The sequence below is a fragment of the Sus scrofa genome, chromosome 9, assembly GCF_000003025.6.
Source record: "Sus scrofa isolate TJ Tabasco breed Duroc chromosome 9, Sscrofa11.1, whole genome shotgun sequence".
Classification (NCBI taxonomy): domain Eukaryota; kingdom Metazoa; phylum Chordata; class Mammalia; order Artiodactyla; family Suidae; genus Sus; species Sus scrofa.
In genome coordinates this window covers 132,324,373-132,345,122 of record NC_010451.4, presented here as the reverse complement: position 1 = coordinate 132,345,122, position 20,750 = coordinate 132,324,373, and the positions used below count along the sequence as shown (strand labels likewise).

The 20,750-nt window shown below is 46.6% G+C and overlaps 1 protein-coding gene across 1 annotated transcript in view; it reads right to left on the bottom strand.

Moving 5' to 3' along the window:
* The window catches only part of KCNH1 (potassium voltage-gated channel subfamily H member 1), a 375,464-nt gene continuing 363,807 nt past the window's right edge, over nt 9,094-20,750 (bottom strand). Inside the window, 2 exon segments of the mRNA XM_021063876.1 lie at nt 9,094-10,686; nt 10,689-10,998. Of these exon segments, the coding sequence (XP_020919535.1) occupies nt 9,887-10,686; nt 10,689-10,998 (1,110 nt within the window). The 3' untranslated portion in view covers nt 9,094-9,886.

The window sequence follows — 20,750 nt, the reverse complement described above, 5'->3', positions numbered from 1 at the left end:
TAAATAATGCAAATATTTTCAACTCTTCAGAGATGCCATTCCTATGAAAACAAATAGGCTTGTTCACTCATTAAACTACACTGGAAGAGTCAGTGAAAATAAATGAAATTATAATTCTCCATTTCTTTTAAGCTGTTATATGATTTAGAGTGGTGCTCCGGAATTAGTAAATGATTTCTGTATGTAGCTATAAATTGGTGGCCTAACAGTTAAAGGATTTAGCATTGTTACCTCTCTGGCGAGGGTTCAATCCCTGGTCCGGGAACTTCTGCATGTTGCAGGCGAGGCCAAAAAATCTGGAGGCCTGATTAACCAGTATGTGGGTTATTCAGGACCACTGTCTTAACTTCATCCTCCAGCTGTAATATGAAAATGAAAATATGAAAATGGTAACATGTCACTTTTCACGCATATGGACTCGTGTCTTGGAGCTGCTTTCAATGAAAGACCCTGAGGTGTCTGGGCCGACAGAGCCGTTCCAGATGAGAACACCTGCTAGAGCCCTTTCCATAGTGCTCAGCCCTGGGCAACTTCAAGCACAGAGCTGGGAAACGAGACAAATCTCAAGGTCAGGTCTAGCCTCAGGGTCCCCCTGAGACTTCAGTCTAGCTCTGTGGTCAGACTGGAGACTTCCCAAGCAGGCAAGTAAAATATCTGAAGGACGGCCACATGTGGGTCATTTTCACTCATTCTTGGGACTGTGCAGGAAGACCGAAAATTATTTCATTATTTCCTGAGATTAATTGCCTGCAGTGACAGCAGAAAGCCTTCTGTTCTATTAAAGACCGTAGATCTAGAACAAAAATGTGGATATCATAGATATAAAGTTGTATAATGAGTTATATATTGGGAGAGTTATTTAGTGGGAGGGTTTCCCCTTAGAGAAATTGAGACTCCTCATTGCTTATTTAAAATAATTATGATTATTGACTATAAGAAGTTAACCGTAAGCTATACATACGTTTATATTTCCTTCTAGCACATGTACCAGAACGTACCATATAATATACTATAGTATATAGTACAGTGCTATACACACCATCCAGCTTCGAGAAGCCAAATTATCTTGACAGCACTGGCCTTTCTCTGTGCATGTTGAGATGCCTCTCTGGTTTGTTATTTTAAAACAAACCAACAAAATTCCTTGTCTTTTATATTTGAAACCCAATTGGCACCCAAAATGTAATATCTATTACTGGGCTCTGAATTACTAGTCCTTTTGACTGATTATAAAAATCATATTCACAAATTTTTTTTCACTGTTGAGGGTATCTAAAGAATACAATGGTAGTACTTACTTATAGGTGACACTTGTGAAATGAACACCAATCATTTGGAATTAAAAAAAAATCACCCTTAGTTTTATTACGCTTTTCTACAATGTCATAAAATAATAGTGTTGGGAGAAAGTCATTAAAAATACTGGATTTGCCAACAATATAAAAAAGATCATATGCCACGACCAAGCTGGATTCACCCCTAAGTTCATAAGGTTGGTTCACCATACAAAATCAATATGATGTACCACATCACCTAAAGAAATGACAAAAACTACATGATCATCTCAATAGATGTAGAAAGAGCATTTGATAAAATTCAGTATCCATTTTTGAGAAAAACTCTTACCAAAGTGGGTATAGAGGGAACATAATCTCAACATAATAAAAGCCATTTATGACAAATCCACAGCCAATACAATACTCAATGGTAAAAAGCTGAAAGCTTTCCTGCTAAAATCTGAAACAAGACAAGGATACCCACTCTTCATCACTTTTACTTAACATACTATTTGAAGTCCTAGCCATAGCAATCAGACAAAAAAAGAAATGAAAGATATCCAAATTAGAAGGGAAGAGATAAACTCTCAATCTATGGAGACAACATGATATTATATATAGAAAACCCTATAGAGACATCACACAAAAATTACTATAATGATAAATTCAGCAAGATAGTATGATACAAGATTAACACACAAAAATCAGTTGCATTTCTTTACACTAACAATGAAATATCAGAAAGGGAATGTGGGAGTTCCCATTGTGGCTCAGTGGTTAATGAACCCAACAGGTATCCATGAGGATGCAGGTTTGATCCCTGGCCTCGCTCAGTAGGTTAAGGATCTGGCATTGCCCTGAGCTGTGGTGTAGGCTGCAGATGCGGCTCAGATATCGTGTTGCTATGGTTGTGGTGTAGGCCGGCAGCTGCAGCTCTGATGTGACCCCTAGCCTGGGATCCTCCGTGGATGCTGATGTGGCCCTAAAAAACAAACAAAACAAAAAAAAAAAGACCAAAAAAAAAAAAAAAGTAAAAGAATAACACCTTTTAAAACTGCACCAAGGGAAAAAAAAAAAAACCCACTCAGAAATAAATCTGACCAAGAAGGTGAAAGACATATGCTGAGAACTATAAAACATTAAAACTTGTGTTGGAAGATTATCATTAAAATGGCCATACTACCCAAAGCAATCTGCAGGGTTAACGTGTCCCCATCAAATTTCCATGACATTTTTAATCTGAAAAGGTATATGGAACCATTAAAGGCCCAGAATTGCCAGAGCAATCCCAAGGAATAAGAACACAGCAGAAGGCATAACCCTCCCAGACTTCAGACAATACCACAAAGCTACAGTAATCAAAACAGCATGGATCAATGGAACAGACTAGAGAGACCAGAAATAAACACACCTATGGTCAATTAATCTTCAACAAAGGCAAGAATGTACAAGGGGAAAAAGACAGTCTCTTTAGCAAGGGGTGCTGGGAAAACTGGACAGCTGCATGCAAATCAGTGAAGTTAGAATACACCTCATACCATACACAAAAACAACTCCAAATGGCTTAAAGACTTAAGACATGATACCATCAGACTCCGAGAAGAGAACATAGGTAAAACATTGTCTGATGTAAATCGCAATAGAAATAAAAGCACAAATAAATTGGACCTAATCAAATTAACAAGCTTCTGCACAGCAAAGGAAATTATAAGCAACCTACTGAATGGGAGAAAATATTGCAAACGATGCAACTGACTGGGGCTTAATTTCTAAAATATACAAACAGTTTATGCAACTCAAGAACATAAAAACAACCCAACTGAAAAATGGGCAGAACTAAATAGACATTTCTCCGAAGACAATAAACAGATGGCCAACAGGCACAGGAAAAGATGCTCAACATCAGTAATTACTAGAGAAACGCAAGTTAAAACTACAATGAGGTACCACCTCATACCAGTCAGAATGGCCATCATTAACAAGTTTACAAATAGCAAATGCTGGAGAGGATGTGGAGAAAAGGAAACTCTCCTACACTGTTGGCGAGAATGTAAGTTGGTTTCTCAGAAAACTAAGGGTAGAGTTTTCATATGATCCAACAATCCCACTCCAGGGCATGGGTCCTGACAACATATAATTCAAAAAGATCCAGGGAGTTCCTGTGGTGGCTCAGTGGCAACAAAGCCAACTAGTATCCATGAGGATGATGGTTTGATCCCTGGCCCCTCTCAGTGGGCTAAAGGATCTGGCATTGCCGTGAGCTGTGGTGTAGGCGGTAGCTCCAATTTGACCCCTAGCCTGGGAACTTCCATATGCTGTGTGTGTGGCCCTGAAAAAAAAAAAAAAAAAAGATACATGCCCCCTAGTGTTCATAGCAGAACTATTCATAATAGGCAAGACATGCAAACAACCTAGATATCCACTGACAGATGAATGGATTAAGAAGATGTGATAGGAGTTCCTGTTGTGGCTCAGTGGTCAATGAATCCGACTAGGAACCATGAGGTTGCAAGTTCGATCCCTGGCCTCGCTCAGTGGTTAAGGATCTGGCATTGCTGTGAGCTGTGGTGCAGGTCACAGACGCGGCTTGGATCTGGTGTTGCTGTGGCTCTGACGTAGGCCAGTGGCTACAGCTCCGATTAGACCCCTAACCTGGGAACCTCCATATGCTGTGGGAGCGGCCCCAGAAAAGGCAAAAATAGCCAAAAAAAAAAAAGATGTGATACGCACAACCTAAATGTCCATTGACAGATGAATGGATTAAGATGTGATACACACACACACACACTACTCAGTCATAAGAAATGAAATAACGCCATTCTCAACAGCCTAGAGATTATCAACCTAAGTGAGGTACGTCAGAGAAAGTCAAATACCACATGCTGTCATTTATATGTGGAATTAAAATATGACGCAAAAGAACTTTTATGAAGCAGAAACAGACTCACAGAGAACAGACCTATAGTTGCCAAGAGGGAGGGGGTGGTAGGAGAGGGATGGAGTGGGAGTTTGGGTTAGCAAGCTATTATACATAGAGTGGATGGACAGGTCCTACTGGATAGCAGGGAATTATATTTTGTGGTAAAGCATAAAAAAATTTTAAAAAGACTGTGTATGTATAACTGCATCACTTCACTGTATAGCAGAGATTAACACAACACTGCAAATCAACTATATTTGAATTTTTAAAAATACTAGATTTAAACCGTGGCCCTATGAAATCAAGCGGGGCCTGCATACGGCTCAGAGATCCCAGACTCCCAACCCTCTATGATACTCTCCTACCTATAAAAATGCCATTTTTGAAATGTGGTCCGTGGATATTAAACAAGAACTCATGTTGGCGACATCGTGGCGGCTTCTGCCGTGAGCAGGGGTTTAGGGGCAAGCAGTCTTCTGCCTTAAGAGCGCCTGACACTCTCAGTGAATTAAAGCCCAGACCTGAACTCCTGTTGTCCACACTGGGTCATTCCAAGAAGATTCAGTTAATTATTTTGACAATAGGTTTTAAAAGGCAGAAAAGCACGAATTCGCAAATTTCAGTCCTCATTGTTCAAGATTAAAAACACAGTTCGAGGTGGGAGGTCAACTTCAGTTATGTGTTGAACCCATGCATTTATACCACAAGTTTCCAGCGATGCCAGGTTTGGAAGGCGTCTGTGAGTCTGGATAGCAGATACCGCTCTAGTTCAGAATCACACGGCATTAGCACCTTCGCAACCACTCTCTCACTGCAGCATTTCGACACGCAATCTTGGTGTCTTTAGAATTTTCAGTTCTCCCAAATCCACACTTATAGGTGCCATCCAAATTAAAGCTCGCAGGCTCCTGCAAAGGACTAGAAGGTACCACCCCGTTCTGTCATCTTAGGTCAGAACACCCAATTTCAATGAAGCCTTGAAATTATCTAAAGAAAGGCAGAGCAATCATGTATTATGATGTATAAAATATTTATTACCATAATAAATAAAATTAAACTTTTTTTTTTTTTACAAATATCATTTGTGCTTGTTTAAAAATGTTGAGCAGAGTCTATCAATGGAGGGGCCACGTGTCCCTTCTCATCCCCACGCTGCAGTCCTACAGCGGTGTCCTGGCAGCACCCCCGGCAGACCACAACAATAGTATCCGCTCACTTGCACGTAGCTGATCCGTGCTCATTTGGACAAAGTGACAGATGCAAAGGAAGAAGAAAAACCCAAGGAAGGATTTGGTGGGACTCCATGGCAAGAGTGTTAACATGAGGAGGAGCCCCGGAGCGACGAACTGCCCGTGAGTAGAGAGGTCCTCGCAGTGTCACTGAGATGTCGCAGGTGGGCAGCCTCCAGTGGGTGCACAGATACGGCGTCTGCATATCAGGAGATACATTCATGGGGAGGGGGCAGAGACTGCATCTTCTTTGACATAAAAGCCATCCATATCCTGATGACAAGCTCCGTGAACTTCTCGTTGAACAACTAGTGGATCTGTTGGCTGACTCAGAAGTCACAGATGAGAGACAGTGGCTCTAAGGAAAGTTGAATGATGGGGGGGAGGGCCCCCCCCAGGGCCCCCCTGCCCCGGGTCCAGTTCTAAGGGTTCCAGGAGAAGTCTGATATGCTCGCATGAGAATGGGAGTCTCATCGGAAGCCAGTTTAGGCAGGAGGCAAATTCACATTGATTCTTTTGAACTGTGAGGGGTGGAAATGAAAACGTCTCAGCACCACCACCTTGGAGGAGAAGATGGTGATTTTTGTGACGGCTGCAGTTGCTGCTGTGAGGACAGTGGACTCTCCTCCAGCTGGAGGGCACAAGAGCTGGTGAAGGTCCTTTTTACTGAAGCGAGCGAGAAGGCAGTATAATGACGGAGTGAGAGGCGGGAGGATGCCCCGGGGGTTCGAGGGTGCCCTCAGGGGGCCTCCTCTTTAAGCAACATCACATCAGGGGAAAGAGTTTTGGCAGCTCCATCACGGCTGGAGATCCATTCAAGGGTCTTAAGGCGAAACGTCTTTATTGCAAAACACTGTACACTCTGTTCACCCCAAATACATCAACACGTGTCTCTGCCGGGGCTCCTGAAATTTCTCAGAGGGTGCACATGCCTTATGGTGGTCAAGGCAGCGAGGGGAGATGAGACTTTTCCTACACCAACCTGGTGTTTCTAAGGCATTCATTTCCTCCCCAAACAGCTGGCTTAATACTTTCACCTTCCACCTAAGGATTAAGAGAGGAAGGATGCTGGATGGACGGCGAGGTGGCATACACGTTCACTCTGAGCTGGGCTATTGCCACTTCAGAAGAGGGTTCCAGAAAGGGCCTGTGGCAGCACAGAGAATGATCTAGAAGGTTAAGAGTCAAACAAGCCCCGGATTTGGACAGTAAGAAATGGGAGCCATGTGGTCAAAGCATCAGATTTGTAGAAGCCACTGGTTGCCTACTACTGGCGACAAACGCTCTCTACAGATTTAAGGTGAGGTCCAGAGTGTAAAGGATGATCTTAGAATCACGTGAGGGGTGTGACCGCGAGGGGACAGATGAAGGTTGGCGAGCGCGACACTGTGCTAGACCAGGGCTTCGCAACCAGACGGCTGTGCCCTTTGCCTTCCTGTGGGGGTCTCGTCATACGCAGTGGGGGAGCCCTTGTGGCATATGGCGTGGCAGCACTCACTGCCGCGATGGCATCCTCCACCAAGAACAGGCACACTGCTCCACCGGCCATCTGACCTCCCAGACACAACCCTCACTCCCACACCGCCATCAGCAGGGGCGGGTGTGTTCCACAAATACCCAAGTGGCAGGGACCTCCTGCTCCAAACGGCCAGTCAGCATACTGTCTAGCAAATGGAGCATCCTTAGAAATGACATCCCAAGTAAGGGGCTGATGTAAGAGATCAAGGAACCAGTAATTACCGGATGACGGTACTAACACATCACGTCCTCTTCCTGTCAAAAAGGAAAACAAAAACAAAAACCCAGCTCAGGTAAATCTACATCTCTCAGCAAAAGTTTGCTAAAGTCTAAAGGTTGGGTGCGACACCCCAACACTCTGTTTCCCTGATTTCCCATCAGCCACCTGGTAACGGTATATAGTGGAAGTTAGAGTCATGGTACCTGAAGCTCGTGGTCCCTGCTGGACAAGCCAGAGCAGCATCTGGGCAAGCGTAGGTAGTGCGCACAGAGCAGCCCGAGGCCAAGTGCATGTCATAAAATGCAAGGAAAGAAGTTTGGCTCATTTAAAAAATTTTTGTCAAAACCATTATAGCAAAAATCCCTCAAATCCTTAAATGCAGAAGAATAAAAGCATATGCAGTCACCTCCAGGTGCACGTATTGCAAGGCGCTATGACCCCAAGATGAGCAGATCTGGGCTTCATGTCATTATTAGCCCAGTTTGAATCCTAGGAGTCAATCCAGGGGTACATTCATCGTTTTTCCCCCAAACCAAGTCTGGACTTCAAAGCCTCACATCTCAGCATCTTGGCCCCTGAGAGCCAGCTGGGGAGTCATTTTTGAATGGACACCTGTATCCCTCAAGCCGAGCTGGAGGGAAGGCCTGCAGGGTGCCTGGACAGGAGCCTGTCACCCTGTCCCAGAGAGCTGGGCAGGTGCTTCTGAAGCTGGATGCTGGAGTGATGGGCCCCCTTGCCTGCCTTAAAAGTAGTGGGTCCTACACTTTGGAAGCAGGTTGACAAGCATGTTTAAGGAATGGCAAACCAGAACATTTCAGGGGCAGCCAGAAGGTGGGATTCCAGATGTTTTACAGCCTCGGCCCCAAGGACGCGTTGGCAGCTTCTCAAGTTAAGAGGCCAAAAGCCCCCATGGCCTATCCGGAGTCAGACAGTCATGACTCTCGCCCTGGGAAATTTCACTTTTGTGTGTGTGCTGCCATCTGAGGCTGAACCCAGTAATGTCTCAGCCCCAGAAGCCAGAGGCCACCCCAATAAGCCTCACAGGAGAAGCTGCCTGAGTGCACATGGCCTCTGAGGAAAGACCCTGCCCTGGACCCACAGACCCTGCTCCCCGGGCTGTCTGTGCCAACCCTGGGAGCCAGGAGAGGACAGCCCCACTCTGCAGGGACAACTGAGGGCCACGTCCAAGGTCATGCCATGGCCACTGAGAGTGACAGAAGGGGTAGGGAGCCAGGGGGACCAGATGGGGTGGGGGTGGGGGACTTTAGAAACGCTAGCGATCTTTGGTGGGACAGGTCCTGACCTGTCAGGCTCCCTTCAGCATGGTGGGCAATCAGTGTTGGGCTTCAGAATCCTGCCGTGAAGCAACACCAGAGAGGGGCTAAGGATGGGGTCACCTCAGCGTAACACATGCAGAAGGCTGGCACACATCACCCCCCCCCCCCACCATGATCCCATGCTGTCACTAACAGTCCAGATCACCTGCACTCCTCATGTCACTGTCTCAAAGCTGAGTTTTTAGTAGCTGAACTTCCAGCTTAAATTGCTGATCAATTTTTAGGGTCCCGACCTCTCTCTGCACTTTGCCTGGGAGAGCCTTGTCTCTTTCCTTTCTCAGATGCCACCAAAAGAAGCCCAAGCACAAGAATAACCTGATCCCTGGTGACTGTGAGGCAGCAGTGTCCCAAGTATCATGGAGTGTAGGGACCCCAATGACCCGTAGGTGGCTCCGTGATCAGTGGTCTAAGCTCAGACCTTCCCCGTGGACCACAGCTCCATGCCACCTCTCTCCATCACTTCACTGAGACAGCCTGCAAGCCCCTGCCTCATTCTCTTTTCCAGCCTCTGAAGCAGATACAATCACGGCCCGGCAGTCTTCTCTCGAAGTCCTACTGACGTTAGTGTGAGACAAAGAGATGAGCTTTAAAATAAGGCCAAGCATGGCTGCCGAGTATCCTGTAATGACCCCATGCAGTGGACAAAATACAAACTTCTCTAGGGCAACCCCAATGAGAATCATAAACATAGCACTGGCTACAATCATTTTTCTGAGGTTACGTGTGTGTCTGCTTTGCTAATGAAGCAAATCTGGGCTCATCACCCTTCCTGCCGATGCCCCGTACCCTGAGGAATGCCACAGGAACATTTGGGAAGAGGTTGAGAAGGAAAAGAAGCAAAGGGGCCTGTGTCATGAGGCCAGTGGCGCAGAGCCAGGCCAGAGATGCATCCGGGGCCACCAGGGCCCCTCCCCTTCCACTGTCCCAAAGGAGCGGGCTGGGGACCACGTGCAGAGAATCTCTGCGTGTGCACGGGCCCTCTGCAGCTCCTCTCTTCTGGGAAAGGAGACCTGAAGATCCCCGGCTGTAAGTGTCTACAGGAGGCACGGAAGCACCTCAGCTGCTTTGGGGCCTTAACCATTAGAGACAAAGTCCAACGGCTTGACCCTCCCTGTCCCTCAAGCTCCCCTTGTCCCGGGCTTGTTACAAATGACTACGGTAGGAAAATACACGGTGACATCAGACACAGGCTGGGCAGGGACAGGGAATGCTGGGCGCTCCCTGTGCCCACAGCAGTCTTCGAGGGTCTTGGCAAAGGAGCCAAGCATGTACATAAGGGGTTCTTGGTGCCCGCCCCCCCCCCCCGCCCCCACACACAATCCCCAACGGCTGCTGTTGCTTCCTGGTAGTTTTCATCTTTTACAAACGTCATGGCAGTAAAAAAATTAGAAACGAAGGACAATACCCTTCAGACAGCATGTCCCCTCTTGCCAAACTGTGCAAAGACAGTTCAGATGCAGCTGCCGTCTTGCACACCTCTGCCCGGATCTTTCCCCAGAGAGAGCACAGGAGGGCGCTTTGCCTAAGCGTGACTGGTCCCACGTGGATTTTCCGTCGGGGAAAAGCCCACCTTGAATGTGGCTGGTCGTGTAGGTGTGTGTGGTGGCGGTGGTGTCTAGGGCAGGATGGTAGGTTTTTGTCTCTCTTTTTTTTTGGTCCACAGACCTCTCAGCTGGCTCCAAAAACGTCTCTCCCTGCTCTGGGGACTGGGGCCTCGATATCTCAAAGGGCTCCTGCGGCGACTGGGAGGCCCTCCTGGCAGTTAATATCCTGAGGATCTCGGAGAGCTGCTTCTCAATGTTGGTCATTTTGCTGTTTAAGGCCTTGATGTCCTCCTTCAGCTCGTGTTTCACCTCCAGGACGGTGGCCTGCAGCGTCTGCTCGGGGATGGGGTAGAAGCCGTGCTTGACCTCCGCCAAGACGGGGCTCCGGTCCTGGGGGCTCCGGGCCTCGCCCACGTGGTCCAGGCGCAGGTCGCTCTTGGTGATGCCACTGTCGCACGAGTCCGTCTTCTTGAGGGTGGCCTCGCCGGTGGCCTTTGTCCTCTCGGGGAGGGTCTCCATGGACTCGGCCTTGGACACCTTGCTCCAGTCCTCGGCCTTCCCGCCGGCGTCCTTGAAGCGGGCCCAGCCCTTGCGCTTGGCGCCGTCGCCCCGCCGGCCCCGGGCGCCTGCAGCCGGGCGTGGTCCAGCCCCGAGGCCGCGGCGGCCGCGGGGAAGGCGACGGGCGTGGCGGGGCTCTCGCGGACCGTGACGACGCTGGCCTTCCCCAGACCGTGGTGGCTGTGCTCCGCCAGGACACTGCCCTTCTCCACATCCAGGTCGTCCAGGTCCCGGCCGCCCCGCTCCGCAGCCAGCCTGGCCTCCTTCTGCTGTCGGAACCTCTGGAAGAGCCGCCGGACCGGGTGGTCGGGGGGCAGGATGAGCGGGGCCTCGTTCTTGCGTTTCATGCGCTCCTCCTCCTCCCGTTTCACGTCGCTGATCTTGCGGAAGACGATCTGGCGGAAACACAGGGACACGCGCGTTAGGCTGGCACTGGCGGGGCTCGGCCCTCTGCCCATCACCTCTGCCCATCACCGCCCCCCGTCCGGCGCCCCCCCCGCCAGGGATGGGGCTCACAGCGAGGCCTCTGGGGCCTTTCTCAGTGACAGCAATCCAGTCCCTTTCTGACCTGTTCCCACCTCTCCGCCACCAGGGACTCCACTCCTGCTGTCACCCTCCCTCCTCAAGAGAATCAAGCCTCCAGCGTCTCCATCGCCGCAAGCCCGGAGGCTGGAGACGCCAAGTGGCCTCCTCCCAGGAGGCTGCCCTGGCCTCTGAGCCTGGGCCCCCTTTCACCGGTCCTGGCCTGCACTTCAGTATCATCTGGCGAGCTCCTCAAAATCACCCACCTCAGACCTACTGCATTCAAATCACCAGATGGGAAGCCCTTGAATCTGAATCTCAAAAGGCTCCCCAAGTGATTGTGAAGCACCCAAGTTGGAGCATCCCTGACAGATTACACGACCGTCCAGAGTCGTTCAGCCAGGTCCCCAGGCTACGACTGCCCTTAGCATCTGCAGATCTGAGCCCCACGTGGATGCAGTTGGCTGTGAAAAGTACAGGCTAGTCTCAGTACCTCCCCGTCCTCAGGGAGCGCACGGGAGAAGAAAGGCCCATGACCTTCACGTTACTTCCTGTATTCCTTCTGACACCACTGAGGTCACCAGGGCACAGATTGTTATCCCTGTTTAGAGACGAGGAAATCAAGGCTCAGGGTAGCTAAATGTCATATAACAGACAAGTTTCCTCGAAGAAACTTGTACCCGAGCAATTAAACCTCAGATCCATTCGATGTCCAAGAGGAACTTACTGACGACGGAGGACAGGGCTTTCTGTGGAGAATGGAGAGCCGGCCAGCAACACCATCTCGTGACTCTGGCTCTGAGCGCAGCACAAGCCACATACTACAAGGGTTCCCCTGGGCTGACATCGGCTTATGTTGCATGTGGCAGGTATATAAAGGACATATCTGACTCATCCCATACCTGAACTTGTATGAAGCAATTTGCATCGAGTTATTTGATTAACTGACCAGAGGGTTTGAGATTATTGAGAAGTAGGGAAGAGGTCTGTGGGATGGAGAGGGGCAGCTTTCCCATCACCACAATCTGGAAAGCCCTGTGCGGGCAGCCGCTGACCGGCTCATTACCTGCACAAGGACTTGCCGCCGGACCCCCAGGTCTTGGGGAGGTACATGTGGTGGCGTGCCAGGAGCCTGGGCTCTGGGGTCTCAGCTGTGCCACATAGCTGTGAGACCCCAAAGGTTTCTTCATTTCTGAGTCTCCGTTTCTCCCTTCAAAAATGGGGAAAATCCCTACTTTTTCAACTTGATGTAAAGCCAACAGAAGATACTTATGTGAAAGCACTGGCCCACTGGGAATGCTCAAAAGGAATCCTCCTGCCCCCACATTTTCAAGGCCTTTGCTTTTCTTTTTAACCCAGGTGCACAAGATAACATAATTCACAAGCTTCCTCCAGGAAGCCCCCACCCACCCAGGCTCTATGATGGCACCACTCATTAGGTTCTCAGATATGACCAACAAGATGGTCATTTTATATAAAGTGCCAATAAATACAGAAGAACCCGGCAAACACTGAATTGCTGATGCAAATGATCAGTCAGCAAATTGTTGGCAAGCTGCAGGCTCACACCTGTCACCTGACCTCTCCATCAAACCCCCTGTCACTGGATGACTTGATACTAGCAGGTGGGTGGGATGGGGTGGCCACTCCTCTTGCCACCTGGCTAAATCTTCAAGCTGCATTACATGGGTCCCCGTGCAAGGCTTTCTGACCTCCCCTGGACAGCATTTCTCCCATCCCTGCCCTTATCCCTCCCCTGCCCAGCTGTAATTTTATAACTCTACCTTCCCCTGGTTCCCTTCAGCCATATCCCACCTGCTCCTATGCTCTAGCCTGCAGATCCAAACTGTGGGACTCAGGAGAACCCTTCCACACTGAAAAGGACCCAACAAAAGGGATCACAGGGATGGGAGAATGATGATAAGTAGAACGATCGGACCCTTCTGTCTGTTTCCCACTGCTCTGAGTTGGCAGTCTCCCACCTCTGTTCTGGGAAGGGTCCTTGATATCTATCAAGAACCCAAATCCTCCTCACACCAAGGTCCGGCTCAAACAGCACCTCCTCCACCAAGCCCTCTTCGATTTCGTGGAGCTCTAGGTTATCCCCCCACCTCCCAATCCTAGCGGCACTTGTCGTGCTCATTCTTCCACTCTTAACTACTTTCTGTGTCCATTGGCAGTAGAGATGCTATTTATTGCCTCACCCACTCTCAGAGAAGGGAGGAAAGATGAAGAGGATAAGAAAAGAAGATGCAACAGAGGAGAATGAGGGGAAAAAAAAGAGAAAAGGGCAGAATGGATGACAATGTGAATATACCCCAAAGAGATGATGGTTTTTAGAGCTGTCTGGTTCCTGCCATTATTCTGAAGAACATTTGATTCTTATCAACAGCCCCCCTTTACAACTCTATGCCAATAAAATGGACAACCTAGAAGAAATGGACAAATTCATAGAAAGGTACAATCTCCTAAGAAGGAATAGAAAATATGAACAGACCAAAATTGGCACAACATTGTAAATCAACTATACTTTAATAAAACAATAAAAAGAAAAAATAAAATATGAACAGACTAATTACAAGTACTGAAATTGAATCTGTGATTTAAAAACTCCCAACAGAAGCTCCTGCTGTGGCACAGTGGGTCAAAGATCTGGGGTTGTTGCAGTTATGGCATAGGATGCAGCTGGTGGCTCAGACTCAATCCCTGGCCCAGGAATTTCCATGTGATGTGGGTGTGGCCATCAAAACAAACAAAAGAAAAACAACACCTAACAAACAAAACTTTAGGGCCAGATAGCTTTATAGGCGAATTCTATCAAACATTTAGAGAAGCATTAACACCAGTCTTTCTGAAACTCTTCCAAAAAGCTGCAGAGGAAGGAGTACTTCCAAACTCATTCTGTAAGGCCACCATCAGCCTAATACACAAAACAACAAAGATATCACCAAAAAGAGTGTATTACAGGCCAACAACATTGATGAACACAGACACAAAAATACTCAATAAAATACCAGCAAACAGAATCCAACAATACATTAAAAGGATCGTACATCACAATCAAATGGGATTTATCCAGGGGTGCAAGGATTCTTCAATATCCTCAAATCATTCAGTATGATACCACATTAACAAACCAAAGAATAAAAACATATGATCATCTCAATAGAGCAGAAAAAGCAGAAAAAGCTTGTGATAAATGGAAGTAAAAACAAATGGGACCTACTTAAAATATTTTGCATAGCAAATGAAACCATAAACAAAATGAAAAGACATTCTACAAAGTGGGAGAAAATATTTGCACATGATACGGCCAACAAGGGATTAATCTCTAAAATATACAAACAGCTCATACAGTTCAATATAAATGAGAAGATCTAAATAACATTTCTCCAAAGAAGACATACAGATGGACAAGAGGCACATGTAAAGAAGCTCAACATCATTATTTATTAGAGAAATGCAAATCAAAACAATGTGGTGTCACCTCACCACCAGTCAGAATGGCCATCATCAAAAAGTCTACAAATAATAACTGTTGGAGAGGGTCTAGAGAAAAAGGGAACTCTTCTACAATCTTGGTGGGAATGTAGAAGACATTATGGAAAACAGTATGGAAGTTCTTCAAAAAACCAACAATAGAGTTGCCATATGGTCCTGCAATCCCACCCCTGAGCATATATCTTGACAAAAATATAATTTAAAAAGTTACATACATCCCTATATTCACCCCAACATGAATAGGGATGTATATAGTAGCACTATGTTACAACAGCCAAGATATAGAAGCAACCAAACGGACACTTTATATATATAATGGAAGTTTACTTGGCCATAAAAAAGAATGAAATGATGCCATTTGGAACAAGATGGATGGACCTAGAGATGATCATACTAACTGAAGTAAACCAAAGAGAAAGACAAATATCACATGATAAGACTTATATGTGGAATTTAAGTACACACAGACAAACTTTTTTCCAAAACAGAAAGATTCTCACAGACATAAAAAAACAAACTTATGGGGAAGGGGGGAGGGATATATTAAGAGGTTGGGATTAACATATATATACTACTATATATAAAATAGATAACTAGTGAGGAGCTACAGTACATCATAGGAACTACACTCAATATTTTGTAATAATCTATAAGGGAAAAGATTCTGAATTGCTGTGCTGTATGTCTGAAACTAACACAGTATTATAATCAACTACACTTCAATTCAACAATTTAAAAAAAAATCCCCTTTTTACTTGAGCTCACATGAATGGGGTTCTATTCCTTTTAAGCAACAATTTCTAAACAAGATACCAGTTACTTACGTCCATACCTCTAAGGCTCCCTGCAGGCCTAGCATAGTACTTTGCATGTCACATTGTGCCTTTTACTTTTTTTTTTTTTTTTTTTTTTTTTTTTTGTTCTCTTGGCCGCTTCCGCGCATATGAGTTCCAGCGAGGGTTGAATCGAGCTGTACCACCGCCTACGCCAGAGCCACAGCATGTGGATCCGAGCCGCGTCTGCAACCTACACCACAGCTCACGCAACGCCAGATCGTTACCCACTGAGCAAGGCAGGACCGAACTCGCGACCTCATGGTTCCTAGTCGGATTCGTTAACCACTGCGCCACGATGGGAACTCCCTTTTACTTTTTAAAAAAACTTATTATCTGGAGTTTCCGATGTGGAGCAGTGGAAACGAATCTGACTAGGAACCATATGGTTGCAGGTTCTATCCCTGGCCTCACTCAGTGGGTTAAGGATCTGGCATTGCTGTGAGCTGTGCTGTAGGTCGCAGATGCGGCTCAAATCCTGTGTTGCTGTGGCTGTGATGTAGGCTGGCAGCTGTAGCTCCGATTTGACCCCTAGCCTGGGAACCTCCATATGCCACAGGTGTGGCCCTAAAAAAACAAAACAAAAACCCAAAAAAGTAAATAAAAAATTTATTATATACTCTGAGAGCAGAGATTGTCTGATTTGTTCATTATTTCCAGCACTTAGAAGGTGCCTGGCACCTAGGGATCCTCAATAAATACTTCTAGAATGAATGAATAAATGAGTGGATAGAAACAGATACAAATGAGCTAATGAATCAATGTTACAATGTCTTCTACTTGGAAAGATGAAGTGACAGAGGTCATAATCAATGTTAGAAAAGGAAAGGATTGGCTCAGAACACACAGGGTCCTCTTAGCAACTCTCTCAATATCAAAGGTCAGGTGGCCTCTGAGACTTGAAATGAGATGTTTTAAGACTAAAGGAAGGACTTTTCAGATATTGAGGAGTCAAAACTTATGAGGCTGTAGAGTGAAGTATACCCCACTCCCACCCTGCCATACACACAAATCTGTGTCTGATCTTTGTGTCTACTGGGCAGAAGGAAAAAGAGATTACAAATGGTCTTCTCTATATATAACATATATACTCCTGAAGAGAAGTGTGTAAATAAAATCCCAAAGGATTTCCATTTTCACTCACCTTCATTTCAGACTGACCTAATCCTGATTCCATCATCTCTGTGTGACCAGTTTTTTTCTGTTCTGTCTCTTACATTATCTCAGAGAGCTGATACTTAGAAGTAGCCCTAAGATAAACCTGTCATTTGTTTATTTATTCATTTTGCTATGAGGACAAGTGCTCTTGCATTTTTCTTTTGTGCAAACTTGGATCTTCCTGTGGAAGACAATCCAATGTCATGGGAAGAACCTGGCCTGGGAACTGGAAGACTGGAGGGTTTGTTTCAGTCCTGCTGGGCCCTGAGCGAGCTGTCCCTTCACACCTGCCCTCACCAGCTGGACAGCCTCCTTTCCCAACTCCTAGCACAGCTATGCCAGGTTTTCTTTCTGTTTTCCTGTTATATATTGAGCTTCAATGTAATATTTCATTCTAGGAAAGGATTCTGTTGCCCTCAACATCATTTTGAAAATCAATGGATGGGATCATCTCTAAACTCCCTTCCAGAACAAACAATTAATGATTTTAATAATGCAGTACTTTGTGTTGTGCTTTATAGCTATTCCACATACTCAAGTGCATTATCTCATTTAAGCCAAAATTCCTGAAAGGTGTGCAAGGACCTCCTCCACAATTTGACAGTTGAAAGCGGGAAAGCTGGGGTTTAGTTAGTAGACCGACCTGCTCAATGTCACACAGCTAGGTAGAAAAAGAACTTCAGGGAGTTGGCCAGTACTTTTGCTTTGATGTCTTCTTTCTTCGTATCACCAATCCATAGATAGGGTCCATACCAACAAAGAGGTGCCTGCCAGGGTCTGTCTTGAGGGGTTGTTAACAGGGACCCTCTAATTACCCACTGGGGAGGCGTAGTCCTAGAGACAGGCTAATACTGGTCCAGGCACCAGTGATGGGATAATTTGGATCCTCCCTAGCCCTGCCAGCCCACAGGAGTACCTGCTATGTTTGCTGGGCACCAGAAGCCCATGCAGAATTCTGAGCAGCTCTGAATGGGGAGACAGAGAATGCTCCAGGGCAGGGATGGCTTCTGTGCCTCTCATCTATCTCCACATCCCTCCGAAGGCTCACTAAGCAATGACCTGGAGCCTGGGAGTCCTTTAATAAACAGTTGTTGAGCTGACCTGAATTGACACCTGGCTTCTTAAGCTGCAGGGCTTCCTGAGCAGTTATTTTCAAGTTTGTTCAAAAAATAATCCCTCTGGGACTGAGGTGAGTCAGGACCATCAGCTGCCTCTTCTGGGTTGTATTTAAGGAGCTCACACCCCATCAAGACCAGCCCTAGGGGAGTTGGAGCCCCCTCAGAGTCACTGAGTAACAGGATCCCTGTAGCACATGTAGGTGATAGGCCTGGGAGGGAAATGGACCACCTAGAGTCCTGGCAGCACAGAGAATGGGAGTCCAGTTACTTAAAGGAGATTCGATCAGGGAGTAAAAAGATATACATAATGTCAATTCCCTGTGGTTTGCATAAACAGAAACTGAAGTATGAATCACAGAAAACCATAGATAAACCAAAAGGGATTTATTTTGTTTTTTATTGAATTCTGACACATGTCCCAAATCTGAAACACACAGAGAATAGTAGAAAGAACACAGACTTGGAATGATCCCAGCTCTGCCACTGACCTGCTGCTGTGTGGCCTTGGGCAAGTCACATCCTTCTCTGGCTGAAATGGATCAACAGTTCTCAAATCTGGCTGCAGTTCAGAACCACCTGGAGGCATTGTTATCTACTGAGTGAGAACTTCCTGTGGCCAGGTCAGAAACTGGCATTTGCAGCAAACGCTCAAGGGATTCTGCTTACCCAGAGTCTCAGAACCCCAGGACTGATGACTAGTGAGGTCACTGCCATTCTGCCATGTGAAAGTGCACACGCACTCATGCAGGCGGGTGGCCACTCACCACCCCAGCCCCCTCCTCACCTCTCAGCCTAAGCCCACACTTCTAGCCTAGCTTAGCTGTCCTTCCCCCCTATGCGGTGCTGGGATTGAGCCGGGGCAGGACGGGGTCGTGGGGGAGGAGGGAGGATGACATCAATGAGACCATCGAGCCCCTGGTCCCTGGATGACTGAAAGGAGACTGACTGGTAAGCCTTGCAATCACTTTTAGCTCCTTCTTTCTTTGATTTGACAAAAAGCTGGTTTGCTCTCTAGAGTAGAGGACACCATGCCAAGCAAACATTTATTGAGCATCTACTGCATGCAAGGCACACATGCATTGCTACTCCATGACAGGGGAAGGCCAAGCCTCTTCCCTCAGAGTTGGGGTCCGTGCTGGCATGACTCAAGCCACTTAGAAAGAACAGTGTGTGTGCTCCCCTCCAGTGGGGGGGGCACTCTAATGCCCCTAAAGGCCCTGGTGACATTGCCTTCCTCATGGTTTCCTCATCTACCAGGTCCCTCCACCAGTGGCCCTGCCTGGTTTTATGGGAGAGCATAAGCACGAAGATTAATGAACATGGCCATCTTAAAAGTGAAAAAGCAAACTGTGGAACATCCATACCGTGGAATACTACTCAGTGATGAAAGGGAACACATTTTTGAGACACACAGTAACTTGGGTGAATCTCCCAAGTTTCACGTGGAGAAAACGAATCCCTAAATGTTAAATACTGTCTTATTACACAAATACAGTATTACTGAAATGACAAAACTATAAAAATGAAGAAGACACGAGTGATGTCTAGGACTGTGGAAATGTAGGTAGGATACAGGGGGTGGGGGCTGAAGAAAACATGAGGAATCCTTGAGGCAAAGTAAACGTTCCGTATCTTGACTGTCAATGTCAATATACTAAATGTGATGTTTTCCTATAGTTTTGCAAGATGGAAACACTGGAGAAACTAGTAAGGGGTATATAGACTGTTATGAATTGCATATGAATCTAATTTTTTTTCCAAATAAAGTTTATTAAAAGAAAAAAAAGAAACTGAAAATAGGGAAAAACAAACAGGAGATGGAGAGATACAACAGGGCAGTAGGTTGGGTTTTGCTTTTTGAAAAGGCTGCTTCTTAACCTCCTCAGAATGGCCATTTCTGTTTTTGTGGAATGAAATGCTCCGCTTTTCACTCAACAGCATCATGAACATGGGTCCACCCAGAGCAGGAGCCTCAGAGGGTAGGGGGTTCCCAGAGGGACTGAGGCCAGTCCAGGTCAGTAATCACTCCCTGAGCTAAGACCATGCACTGCCAGTGCCTGGAGCTAGAAGAGAGTAAAGCACAGTCCTGCCCTGCAGGAGGCAGACTGGCACATGCCCAGCTTAGGCACAGGGTGCTGGAGATGCCCAGGGTAGGGACGGGGGAGGGCAGAGTCATGTGCCGTGATAACTCTGGATCCCAGACAGACTTGGGATTATGGTCCCCAAGCTCAGTTTCTTTGTCTGTGAAAGCAGATAATACTACTGATTTCACAAGGTCACCATGAAGATAAAGTTGGAGAATGTTAGTAAATGCTTAAGAAGAGCACCTGACAGTTAATAGTTGCTGAGGAAATGTATTGTGTATCATTCTTTGTGGGGGTGATCCTCCAGATGGTTCTAGAAAAATAAGCTGGCATTAGGAATAAAAGGTGAAAATTTGGGGCAAAGGCATTCATGCAGGGCACTGCACATGTAATGGCACCAAAAGCAGAAATGCCACCCAACAGAGAAGAATGTCTTTGTGGCAGCAGTCCCACAGCGGGAGGGACCGACTGTTGTTAAATGTTTGACCTACGCTATCTCATGCCATCATTCAAGCAGCCTCAGCAGGTGGGTACGATCATCTTTATTTTTCAAATGAGGAAAATTGAGCTTAGAAAGGGTAGGTGAGGGCACCCAGCTAGTGGCGCTGACTCAAACCCCAGCCATTTGAGTCCCCATCCATTGTCCATATTCTAAGCCATTCTGCCAGGGGAAATGCCTTGGTTTTAGGGAAAAGGATGATTTTCTCTCTTATATATTAGATAATCTCTATCCATGCCCCACCACCCCTCTCTGCAAGTTTATCTTACTCTCTGTCCATTAGCAAATTCTCTAAAGAATTCAAGGACAGTCAAGTATAAGATCTGGCTAAGGGGAGGAAAGAGGCCAAGAAGCTGAGGCTCTTGGACCATTTAAGAAGTGAAAGACCCACCAGATACATTAGGACTTATTAGTGTGGTACTTTAATTCATC